This window comes from Rhinopithecus bieti, unplaced genomic scaffold (genome assembly GCF_001698545.2).
Source record: "Rhinopithecus bieti isolate Rb0 unplaced genomic scaffold, ASM169854v2 scaffold_65275, whole genome shotgun sequence".
NCBI lineage: Eukaryota > Metazoa > Chordata > Mammalia > Primates > Cercopithecidae > Rhinopithecus > Rhinopithecus bieti.
Window position 1 is genome coordinate 796,230 of NW_016826376.1, and position 13,406 is coordinate 809,635.

The window sequence follows — 13,406 nt, forward strand, 5'->3', positions numbered from 1 at the left end:
AGGTAAAAAGACAGCTACTTGATTAAATAGAGAAAGAGGAAGGTAATAAAAACAAAACAAACCAAGGCTCTGGATCATGTGATGACAAATCTTTCATTTAACCTGTCAGCCACAGGTGGCCCTCAACCTTCTCTCAAGGAGTGTTAATTTTTGTTTTTACCCAGAACAAGATATTTTTTCCATGGTGAATGCTCTTTTCCCCTGCCCAGTGAGTACCCAACTTTGGGGCCGAGCTGTTCTGTTTACCTGTGGCTCTTTGTCTGCAGTTAAGGAGGATCTCTGAAACACTAATAAACTAAAACTTCCCAGACATCAAAGATTGTTTCACCTGTGGCTTAGAGGGTTGGAGGCCTGACTCAATCATGAATCAAACACAGATTCCAGAAAGGCTGATGGAGCTTGAAAGAAAAACAGGGTGTAGGCAAAGCCATTAAGCTCTCACAACCCTGAATTATCCTTTAAGCAAAATCCTTTTAAGTGTCCATCAGGTTTATAAATCTGAATTGCTCTGGGAAGTTACGATTTTAAGAAATTGTTTCAGCCTTTCATTAAAAGGGTCATACTGTTACCTAGGAGAGAGGCAATGAGATCTTCTAGTGGACTGGTGAGTGCTTTAAGACTAAAGTACAATGTCTAAAGACCACAGAATAAGGTTTGTATCTTTCAACTGATACCAAATAAACACAGGATTTAAAACAAAGAAGAAGAAAGATTCCTGGAGACATACAAATTACCTCATTGCATTTATAGCATGGTGAAAATTAACATTACCTCAGCCCGTAATAACAAGTACAAATTATATTTTTCACTTACAAAATCTGAGTTTATAGCACAGCCTAACAGCCTTTTAAGAATTAGTGATTTAGCAAATGACTAATGTTTTCAAAATACTTTGACTATATTTTAAGATCCCTTGACAGGGCCTTGACAGGGATTAGTCAAGCAGGATAAAAATTCTTTATCTTGCTTTTGAGTGAATCACATTTAGAGTTCAGCCAGCTTCTGGATATGGTTGGAATAAAATGCCAAGGCAGCGGTCCAAGCCCACTTCCCCTTCAAAGGCCATTTGGTTTTCCTACTTTCAAAAATGAAAGTATTCTGGCATTGCACTTATGTGTATGGATGCTCCAGCAGGGTAGGGCATCCACTCATATATGCTTGAACAAAGAACAGCTTTTGTCTTCAAATTCAAATGTTTAGGGAGAGCAAAATCCCCAAGTGAAGAGGAAGTAAGGGGACACTGCTGCCCAGCCAGCCAGATTCATGATCAATGGGAGAGATGGGATGGTGGATGTCGCGGTCTCCCCCTCTTAGGCCCACACCATGCCTCAGGGTTGTGTCCAGTCTGCACAGGAACAGCACTGGCTCCCAGACTTGCCCAGCTGCTCCCAACAGCTACTCACCGCTATGCCATGAATGGTCCTCCTGCGAGAAGAGCCCTCAGGTGGTGTTACAAAGAGTTTTGGTCGATCCATCGAATTTCTAGAGTGTGCAGCTTTGTAGGGTATGATGATGGGGCTGCAAGATGCTGAACGAGGACAAATGGGGATAACTAGGGTGCAGGTGATTGGTTTTACACAAAAGAGTGCCAGAGGAGCAGTTGAAGAAAGCCAAAAGCAGGTTCAGGAAAAGGAGCAAAGCAGAGATAGAGAGAAAAGTAGGAAGAAGATGTTATTACCTAAAGGTGCCCAGAACCATCATACTCAACTGTCCTTACAGTCCTATGAATTTATGATGAGTCCAAAAGGAAGGCATGTCCACGTAAAAAATCTAGAATATATTGTTAGCTCTTTGGCTCTTTAAATACTAGTGAAAGATGTAGAAGTAATCCAGTAATTATGGAGAGCAATGGTCTTATATTCCTATTAGCTGATGGTTCTGGAAAAAAACACTACATTAGTGATAAAAGATAATTTTTATGTAAAGAGTAGTTTATAACCAGACTTTTCCTAAATTAGCTTTAAGATGGAACAAAAGGTGGAAAGAGAGGAAGCGTGCAAGCAGGCAAGCAAGATATACTACAACCGTTTCAGGATTCAAGTTCAACAGCCAGCAGGGGAAAACAGACACCAAACTTAAAAAAATGTTAAGTGAACAAGTCTTACCAGGTGTTAAGACTCGTCACAAGGATAAGTAATACTTTTCCAGGAAAATATTCTGTACATGTCTTATTTATTTATAGGCAAACCAAATGCATGCTTCTGGGTTTTCCCAAAAGCCAAGGCATTTGATGGTTCATAGGAAGCAGCATTAGAACATACGGGGAGATTAGCTATATCTATTTAAAATGTTGAATAGAACAGAAATATGTTAGATCCGCCAAATGTAAGGTTGAACCATGAAGAACCTTTACAGTTTTACTCAAGATGGAATATTTTATGAAAAACCACATAGCTTCTGACCATTTACCTTCCAAGGAACACTGTTATGAATCAAGTTATTGTGAACAACAGTGGGTTTAAGGAAATTCATATAACACTGCAAAGGTATCAAAAGTGTGAGTATTCAGGTTCTAAGGTCCATTTTCAGATCTCATTCAGAAATTTTATTTCCTAGCAAAAATAAGACAAACACAATTATAGAGAATACTATGTGTTTGGACATGGTTATAAAAGGACTTCTTAACTGTAGGCTTTGTAGCAACCCTTTAAAGAAACCACTATGCCAGCTGAATGTAAGAGGATTAATAAATTAAAAACTCAAAAGTTCACAAGACAAATTTGGGGTGATCTTAACTTCAGGATTATAGAGTTGAAAAAAGATTTGCTATTTGGGTTTAATTTACAGACAGAAAGTCAATCAGATTGCATCTTTATTAATGTGCTCTTTCATTAAATGCCTGGCAGTATTTTCTGGCTATCACTGCATGGTTTTGTTCTGTTTTGAGATAGGATCTCACTCTGTTGCCCAGGCTGGGATGCAGTGGCACGATCTCATCTTGGCTCACTGCAGCCTTGACAGTGAATAGATTGGAAACTGCACTCTCTTTTCCCATCATTTGAAAACAGAATTCTGTTCTTCAGGACAAACAAAAACACTTTTTCATTTCTTCAGTTTTCCTTAAAATAATATATGTATGTCTTAATTGGAAACTGATATAAAGCTTTACTTCCAATCTTAATGGAGAAGGAAGGATTTGTATTGTGAAGGAAGGGAATCTCTTTGTCATTTTGCCTGTGATCACAGGAAAAACTCTTTGAAAATAATCTTTTCTCAAGTGCCACAACAAGGCGTTTGCATTTTCTAGACAAGAAAGAGTTCACTAATGCAAAATTCTTCCAAGTCAATCAAATGCATTTAAGGAATAACATCCTGGCACAAGGCACTTCTGGGAATTAATAATCGGGGTGGGGGAGGCACGCACTGCTGCCCAGGGCAGAGCCAGAGGCCATTTGCCTTGCTCAAGGATCAAGAAACCCTAGAAAACAGCTCTGCTTGGAGGCCATGGGTCTGACACTGAAAAGGGAATAAAGTACGGAAATATGATTTCTTTTCCCTCAAGTGGAAAATAACAATTTCATGAAGTATGTATGGAGCATTTCCTGAGGCTATCATGGATGTAAGCCAATATCACCAGGCCTCTGGTTTATTCTTTATTTTAGTGTTGACGTGATACTAAATATGGGTTGAAAATATCCTTAAACCTAGCTAGTATAGTCCATAGAAAAACATCCTCAAATTTAGTCCAAAGAACATCTTTTGGCTAAAATAAACATAAATTTCTTGTAAGGGTATTGGATTTCATGGAATTCATTGCTGCACTGAATAGCAAGTACTGAAAAACCTGAAATCTTCAAATCAATTATTTGAATAATCTGCCCTTCTGAAGAAATAGTAAGAACAATATATAGTTACTTTTTCCCAGAGTACACTTCATATCCCAAGTAGTTAATTAAACGTGAACACTGTCTCATGAAAATGTCTTTGAGAAAGTCTCCCACAGTATATGTATTTCATCCTACTCTTGGTCATAAGTATGCATTAATTTAACTCATCCAGGATTTTCTATATGAAATAATGGGTGTAGAGAAAAGATAATGCAGGTCAAGTGGTTGAAATGTAGCATAGCAGAAAGAAAAACGGCATAATATCATAATATGATACTAACATTTACTGAGGGCCTACTATGTGCAGGTACTAGTCCAAGCATTGTACATACATTATTTAATCCTGAGCTCTAATAATCACTTGTATTTTGAATGTCCTGGGGAAAAAAGGTATAGAAAAGTCAACCCAAAGCAGTGGCTGCAAATGAGAGGTGTGAGACTGGGAGTTCCAGCTCTCAACTACTCTATTGTCTGTGCAGGGAGTTTATAATCACTGTACATCCCAGGGCTAAGAGTAGCTGTTTAATCTGCTGATGTAACCCAGCACAGGACATATTATAGGTTACCTTCTTGCCAGTAGCAATTAGGAATATGATGAGGTCAAGGAATAACACTAAAATGGGAAAACATGAAAGAATAATCAAGGATAATAGATGAAAAATAAAAATGATGGAAAATGTGGTTTTGACAAGATAATTGGAAGAGATGTTTGCATATATACTTCCAAATGAAAATTTAAGAAAACCCCGGGAATTCTGGTTCATTAAACATAAGCTGTATCGATGAAATTGGTGACAATGAAGCAGGCAATGTATTGACAAAACAGGCAGCTCAAGTAAAGGCTACGCACTTTCACATTGAAACAAATTACAGAAACATATCAACTTGTGAAAAGGGGAATGGAAATGTGTCAAAATAAAGAGCCGGTTTGCAGATAAAAAAGTACCTTCATTGAGCATAACAACAAAGAAAGGGAGAAGATGGGCAAGTAGAATGGCTGGAAAATGAGGAAACGGTATTGGAAAAGATTAGATGGAGAGTGAAAGAAGTGATAAGAGTTAGTGATGACAAAAGTAGTACAGATGATTTCCCAGCTGTGAGGCAGGAAACACATACAAGGGGAGATTCAGAAGCATGACAGTCATAAATCAGCTAAATGCTAGAAAATAGGACTGAAAAGCGTTTTTGTTTGTTTGTTTGTTTTGAGACGGAGTCTCGCTCTGTTGCCCAGGCTGGAGTGCAGTGACGCGATCTTGGCTTACTGCAAGCTCTGCTTCCTGGGTTCACACCATTCTCCTGCCTCAGCCTCCCGAGTAGCTGGGACTACAGGTGCCCGCCACTACGCCCAGCTACTGTTTTGTACTTTTAGTAGAGACAGGGTTTCACTGTGTTAGCCAGGATGGTCTCGATCTCCTGACCTTGTGATCTGCTCGCCTCGGCCTCCCAAAGTGCTGGGATTACAGGCGTGAGCCACTGCGCCGGGCCTGAAAAGCGGTTTAAAAGCTTTTCAATTAGCTAAAGAAAAACTCATGACTTGTAGAAAAGTGTGAAATTCATAGGCATAGAAAAAATATTGAAATAAGCTGTACTTTCTCCTCCAGGAAAACCTCAGATGCAATGTGATGGCTCTTACAGGAGTGTGACTTTACGGAGAACACACAACACTGTGGTTCAGCTAGCTGACTGCACAGCTGCACATAAAGCATCACTCAGGGCATTGAGGATGGAGGGGTAAGAACATTTATGATCCTGTCTACCCATTTTCTAAGTGGCTTTGGTGTAAGTCACTTATTGTCGCTGCACTTGGTTTCCATAAGAAGGTGGTGGAAATGCCCACGCTCGCCTTCGTGACTGTCTCCCCGGGTACTATGAGATTTAGACTGAGATTCATTCACTCATTGGGCACTGCAGATGAAAGACACCATAAAACCACCAGCAATTATTACTTAAAAGCAGGCTAATGAACATGGAGAGGCTTGCAAGGACAAAGCACTTTAAAGTGCCAACGATGAGAGCTAGTAGACTGTTTATATAAATACACCAATTGTCATTGAAGATATTTGGGAAAACCTAAATCAACTCACCAGGAGACATCTGTTACCCAATGCCTAACATGTACCTTTCTTACCAACTAGATGTAGGCTCCACACTAACTTCTCATTAAATTAACTGGCTAATTCAGGTATGTTTTTGCATTTCAAAAAAGTAGGAGTTATAACCAATCATCATAACTGGTACTAAGCATGTTTCATATAATTTCAAAGAATGTAACAAATAAGGATATTACAATTAGCCTACTCCACAACTCTGAGAGTTCTGGAAGGGTACGATTCCTAGATTACATATAAAAGACTGGTACAGGGAGAAGAAGTAGCTATGCCACAGCCACATTATGAAACGCTATGCTGAAATAACAGACTTGCACTTTGATTTTATTCCCAAGTCCGTATATTAGTATTGAATGTTAAATTATTTCTACCTTGGATCATCTGCTCAGAGACAGAGGCAGAAGGAAAGGCAGGGAAGGAATACTTTCTTCGGGTAATGTTATGCACAGACAGAAGCCTCTGAAGCCATCGGAGCCCAGGGAGGGGCTTCGTCAGCCTGCCTGGCGTCTGGTGTCCAGATAAGATGCTAAGGCAGATGCCCAGAGGAAACAATGCCAGGGGTATGAAACCAACACCGACAGACATTTCCACCGGGGGAAGAGAGAAGCGCACTTTAGGAAAAAGTGAGATGTGATTAGACGAATATGCTTCAAAGGGAGGACTTGACTTCATGGGGAAAGTTCCACCTGGACAATTTTACCTGCTTCTCCAGACAAGGCAGCTGTGCTTTTACTTCTGGCCAGGAACGAATGTGTGGGCGTCAGGAGTCTGTTAACAACGCTGCTCTCCCATGGGCTGAGCTGCAGACGGCGAGCTAAACGTCACCACATAAGCAAGATGTTAGAAGCATTCTTTTCAGAGTCAAGAGGGCATAATACATCGTACCTATCGCTTCCATAGGCTGGGCCTTCACAGGACCAGGCTCTGCAGGGAGGACGGCAGGCCAAGAGTCAGGGCAACAGGACCCCTGTCCAGAGGGAGCAGTTATTCCACCAGGTTGCTTTTCTTCAAGATGTTAAGCTTGTAGCAGGTTGTAAATTAGTTTTACAGATGCCAATTTTGCTAACCACACTCTTTTACTACTCAACTGGCAATAAAACAAAAATATCATTTCAGCTATTATTTGGGTGTGTGTCTATAACTCCAGAGTGGTACTATCTGATGGGCATTGGGATGGACAGTAGACTACGGCACACACCTTAGCCAGAAGGTTTCCTAAGTACCTTGAATAATAAACCCCAATAGAGGCACTGGCAGGTTAATGAAAGACGAGTCAAATAAAAGACAGAAAGGGGCCTCAATAAATTATGCTAGATCTCCATGAATTGCTACTTTGGCCACGGGGGTATGTATGTGGGAATTAGATATAATAAAATGAAAGAAGACTCATGCAAAGTTCTGTATGGGAATCCTTTTGAGCTTTTCATTTGGCAAGCCAGGTTCTTTCAGGTCCCTCTTTGGCAATAATATAAAAAATTTGGCCAAGGACAAGGCTAAGGCTGAAGCAAGATAAAATTAAACAGAAAGCCAAAATCCAATATAAATATAATCCTAGAGATTGCTAGTGGATGCCTAAGAAGTCTAGAAAACAAATTTAACATAACGCAATGATGTACGGTCCCAAATTACATTGCAGCTTTGCAAGGTCATAGTTAGGAAATGGATGCCAATTATAAATTAATTACTTTGCTTATATGGTTAGCTTCATGAGCTATGGTTAGCTCATGAAAAGATAGAAGCTATTTTCCAAAAATATCAGTAAAGCTGGCAAAATTCTACAAATATCACGGAAGTGATTACATATCTTTATTTTAGAACACATTCCTGTCACTCTTAAAAGTTTTTTTTTGTTGTTGTTATTTTAAAATTTTATTTATTGTTTGTTTGTTTTAAGACAAGGGTCTTGCCATGTTGCTCAGGCTGATTTTGAACTCCTGGGCTCAAGCGATTCTTCTTCCTCAGCCTCCCAATAGCTGGGTTTACAGGTGCATGCCACTATGTCTGGATTAAAAGTCTTTAAAACTGTCTACACCTGAAAAGGCTGCTTCTGTTCCACTCCACAAACAGCAGGTGCAAGTCTCCTTTGCCTCTGGGGCAGTGTTCTATATAACTATCGTATATATATCATATTTTAAGTGAATAGCATTTAAATGCTAGGAAATTAGTTTTAGTTAATAAAAGCCATATACTGCTAAACATTGTCTTAAAAATAGTTGCTTCTATTTGGAATGAAGTATCGACTTCCAATAAGTACCTTAACTATGTGACTAATTTAAAAGAGTAGCTATTTTGATCAGGCTCTGGTGAATTTAAGAATTAGTGAACTGTTTGTTACAGTTTGCTTATTAGAAGAGTTTTCATGGTTAAATTAAATATTATCTGACATTAAGACATTAATTAAAAAGATGTTATAAAAACTACTGCAATAGTTACAATTAGAAAGCACCATGGGCTAAGTACTATCATAAGCTATGTATTAGTGTGTGAATAAAACGACAGAATAGAATACAATCTAAAATTAGAATACATTTACAGGGTAAAATCAATGGGGAAAAGGTGATTAGGATTAACTGAAAATCTTCAACAGAACTATTTTCAAGAGATGAGAAAGGGAAGAAAGTTAAACTCTTCCTTTTCTTAGAAAAACTGTACGATGACTGTGGCTTACAACTGAAGAGATGGGTTGTCATGGAAAAGGTAAGTCTCCTTTCTCCATTAAGAAGTTCATTTACTTTATTTCCATGAGTCTGAAGGCATCGACCAAAATTTAATCTCAAATGATTAAAACCCATTTTAACCTGTGTGTAAAGCAAATCCAGAGAGATTTGTTTTATATCTCCTGATACTCTGAACTAAACATATTGCTAGGAGAAACACATTTCCACTTCCACCACATTCATAACTATGCCTTGACCAAGATGAAGATAGAGTGTCCATAAGATAACTTTTTAGTAAAGGTTAATAAAGGAGAATTGGTGTATTGTTGTTGTTGTTGTTTGGTTTGTTTTTTTGTTTTTTCCACCTAGAGGGGCCTGATTTTAAGAGTACCAAACTGAAGGGGGAGAGATTAACTCTCATGGAACAACTCTATGGCATTGATCCTATTTAAGCACTTAAAATTGAGATATTGACAGTTTCCATTATAGACCACCCAGATGAAGAGAGGCAAACTAAAAGGCCTCTGGGGGCCATGCAAGTTAACATAAATAAATGATTGGGGCTAAACAAACTTTATGGATACCTGCCTTACCACTTCCTCCCATAAGCGTGGCATCACTATTCCATTTCTGGTAATAGGTGCCAAGAAGAAATTAGACACATGTTGCCAGGTCCTGATTTTTTCATTAGAAGTAGAAAACTGAAATGTTATATGAAGTATTCTATATTTTAAGTGTTGGCAATTAATTCTAATTAAAACAAGAACAAACAGCACTGCTCAGGTAAAACAGAACAAGCCTGTGAGCAGAATTTAGCTCGAGGTCTACCTCTGAATCCTATGATGAAGATTCTGGGAAAAAAAAAAAAAATGTATTGATGGATTTTAAGCAAAGACAGGCAATTTCATTCTTACTCTTTTCCAACTTCCTAATGTTCTTTCTTGAAAAAAGTTGGTTAAGCAGATTTGATTCAAGTTAGCTTAAAGATAATAATATATACTTTTAATGTAAAAATTTCCACTGGCAACGTTCTGTTCCAGCAATTACAGAAACCTTTCATAATCAGAGGTTTCCTTTAACCCAAGTAATCGTATCAGTCCATGTAATACTATATTCAGATGTAATAATTAAAATATTTAAAAACTGACAAGGCACAGACACTACACTAATGACTGGCTTCCCTTGGCTTTGGAGGACCTGGGGAAGCACATCTTGGGAAAGTGATATGGAAATATTTCAGTATTTCTAATAACTAGTAGAGCTGTTTGGATACATTCCAGCAGAACATGAGCCCTGATGGTATCAGAGCCTCAATTTAATCTCAGCTTTAAGGCCTATGCCTTAGGACTGAGAAAGCTCAAACAATCTAATAATGATGTATACACCTGTTTGACATATTTGTCTATAAGGTCCTCTAATTTGACAATCTTGTAAGAATGCTTTCTAATGAGATAATAAAGCATAACCAACTTTTAAAAATAGCAGGAAAGAACTAATGGAATTACTTAAATTTCTTTTATTTATTTTTAATTATTTTCTTTTTGAGACAGGATCTCACTCTATTGCCTAGGCTGGAGTACAGTGGTACACTCACAGCTCACCATAGTCTTGACCTCCCAAGGCTTAGGTGATCCCCCTGCCTCAGCCCCCTGAGTACCTGGGACTACAGGTACACACCATCACGCTTGGCTAATTTTTGTATTTTTAGTAGAGACGGGGTTTTGCCATGGTGCCCGGCCTGGTCTCAAACTCCTGGGCTCAAGTGATTCACCCGCATTGGCCTCCCAAAGTGCTGGAATTACAGGTGTGAGCCACTGCACCTGGCCTTAAATTTCTAAATGAGATAAATTTAAGTTCAGAAGAAGGTTTAAAATTCTCACTAAAATAAAAGGCCTAAGCCTTTCAGGGGTCTACTGAGGGCTTAAGTTAAAAAGAAAAAAATTCCTTCCTAGACAATACATGGGAGCCCCTTCAGGCTGACCTGGCCTGTTAGACCAGGAACTGAATGACAGTTCTTTGTTAAGGAGGCAGAGAAGCAGAACTCTCAAATCTAATGTTCTCCTTCTTGTCCTATTATTTCTGCTTAGTATTCTATTTTCTGGGCCTCTACCATGATTCACAGGGCAGTTTTCTGGCCCCACCTATGAACTGGTTATTGAACTTCCCTTAACCCTCATGTCCTATGTCCTAATTCTCTACTCCTTACCACTTCTAACCTTACACACACATACACACAGAGAATGCATGGAGTCAGAGTCAATTTAAGAAAGGACACCCATGAAGGTGAGAACTGAGGATGCAGTGTGGCAGTCACATGGGTGAGGAGTTGCCCCTCTGCAACAATTAGCCTGTAGGACATTAAAGATAGGCTCACAACCTCTTAGGGACTCTATCATCCCAACTAGAGTAGGTGATCTATCCAGTAGATCTTTCTCAGTTCCAAGATTCTACTGCCTTAAGAAGGTCTATCGTACAGAGAGTCTAGAACACATCTTTCTAATTGATACAGACAATTCAATGTCATTCCACAGCATGGACAGGATATTGCCAAGTTTGTTGTCCAGCTCCCTACTCCCATCCTTACCCTAATTTCAGCTATGGGATTGTAAAAGATAATAAAGTTTTAAAGAAGTATAAAATACGAATTATAGTTTGTCTCAGATCCAGATTCACAAAAGTATGAAAGTAAAGTGCTAAGTGACCAACTGCAAAGAAAAGATAAATAGACAACTGTAAGAATAACATTCACATGCTGTATTTTGTCTTATATTTAGGGAATAGGTTTGAAAATAAAGGATATTTATGAAAGAAATTTAAATTCATAACATTTATGAAAGGCCCCTAATTTGACTACAAGTCTAATATTGATGGTTTAGGCAAATTAGGTTAAAAAAACAAAAAGAAATGGTTTTGGTTAAAAGACAAGAAAGGAAAGCTGTTCAAACATTTACTATTTTAAGAGATTAGTTATAAAATAACGCCAACAGTCACAGAATATTGTACATTACAATGACACCACCATAACTTTTATACAATACAAAATATATAAATATACATACACACATACAGAACATGCACACATTACATTTTTTAAAGATTATAAACACTGAAACTTTCCCAATCAGTTTCTTAATAAAGTACTCAAAGTAACCACAATTGTTTACTGTTAAAGAGTATGGGCTTCATATTGCACAATTCTTTGGTTTTATTTAAAATCATCTTAGTTATGTAAAAACAAGCAGCTTATCTTAAAAGCTTGTTTTTTTATTCTATGATATATGTAAAACAAAACTTTCGCTTTATAAGTAACTCAACATTCATGTACTGTAAATCCATAGGATGAATAAAACTCAAAATTCAAACAAGATGTTAATAAAGGACTATGACTATTAAATGCTTCAGGAGGCTGTAATTACGGCGATTTCGTGAAATTAGGCCAGGCCCCTCAGGAGTCAATGAATGGGCACCAGAACACCAACGGCACACATTAAGAAATGCAGCAAGAAATCATCTGGTTAAATGAGAAGTAAACTAGCAAAATAAAAGCTACCCACGTGAATCATTTAAAAAGTTTTTAAAGAAAGTCAGAGCCTGGAATTCCCAAAGTACAGATGAAAAGCCAAAGACAGTATGATTGAAGTAAAAGAAATGTTCATAACAAAGATTGTTTGCATTTTGCTGGATAAGTGGGTGATTTCTGGAGCTGTAAACTCATTTACTAAAAAGTTGAGAGAAGCACCGCTTTCGTCACTGCTAAATGCAATCACTCAGCCAAGTTCTAAAATGAGCAATGTTCTTGTCGCAAGGAAAATGCTGCTCAGCCGTTTATTGCTTTTTTACTCTGAAGTTTTTTTCTTCCTATTTAAGAAACGTAGGGAAAGCAACTTCAGATGTTTATTTTTATCTGTAAACATCCAGAAAAAAAGCATTAAGTAAATAACAGACACTTTTTTGTTTTCCTTTGGACTGTACCTCTATCTGGAGAATTTAGTAAAGTTGCAGATGAGGAGGAGAGCCGCTTGCTAATGACGGGATCAACATGTTTCGAAAGATTCATGGTGGAAACTGACCGCCTGTCTGGATCTAAAACAAACGGAGATAATGCTAATTGACAGCCAACATGCAGGATTGCAATTTCCTAGTTCACTGATGGAAGGAAAAACCAGGATTGGATGCTTTCCACTCTATTTCTAGATCTGTCATAATAACACAGTTTCTAAGTGGACATTTTAAAGGTAACTTAAAGGATTAGAAATAAAATTCATTTCTCTTAAAGGATAAAATAAATATTTATTTCACCAGCTTGTCAGCCATGGAAATTCAAGGATACAAGTGGTCAAGGATACAAGCGGATGAAGACAAAAGGAAGGCCAGTGAAGGGCTTCTAAAATAGTGGAGGCACACTATGAAGCAAAAGAGGACCATAAAAGCAAATGCCTTTGAAATCTCCAAAAGAAGGAACAATGGAGTGGTAATATGCTGGTAACACAGAACGCAAACTCGGGGATAAAAAGAACACCAGGTTCTGTGTAATTGCTGGTAACTTTGCTCACAGAGCCATTTTACCCAGGGCATTAAAGTTCATTATAGAAGAAGGGTTGTTGTTGTTTAAAAGAAAAGAAAAGAAACATTCTAAGTGTGGAAAGGATTTTTAAGAAACGTTTCTTTATTAAAAGTCTACTAAGAACCACATCTCTGTGGCTATGAGTTAGTGTGGCTACAAATGTAGAATTAGTACACACATTCATGAACAGTAGTATTGTTTATCCTGTAGTCAAGTCATTTTAAAATTTCTTTTTTTTTTTTTTTTTTGG

General features: G+C 38.0%; 1 protein-coding gene across 1 annotated transcript in view; it reads right to left on the minus strand.

Annotated features, from left to right (window-relative positions):
• Positions 1-991: 991 nt before the first annotated feature.
• MAP7 (microtubule associated protein 7) overlaps positions 992-13,406 on the minus strand; it is a 153,399-nt gene continuing 140,984 nt past the window's right edge. Inside the window, exons 6-9 of the mRNA XM_017863425.1 lie at positions 12,565-12,675; positions 6,636-6,749; positions 1,404-1,528; positions 992-1,075 (exon numbers count right to left, since the gene is read on the minus strand). Of these exons, the coding sequence (XP_017718914.1) occupies positions 992-1,075; positions 1,404-1,528; positions 6,636-6,749; positions 12,565-12,675 (434 nt within the window). The remainder of the gene's footprint in view (positions 1,076-1,403; positions 1,529-6,635; positions 6,750-12,564; positions 12,676-13,406) is intronic.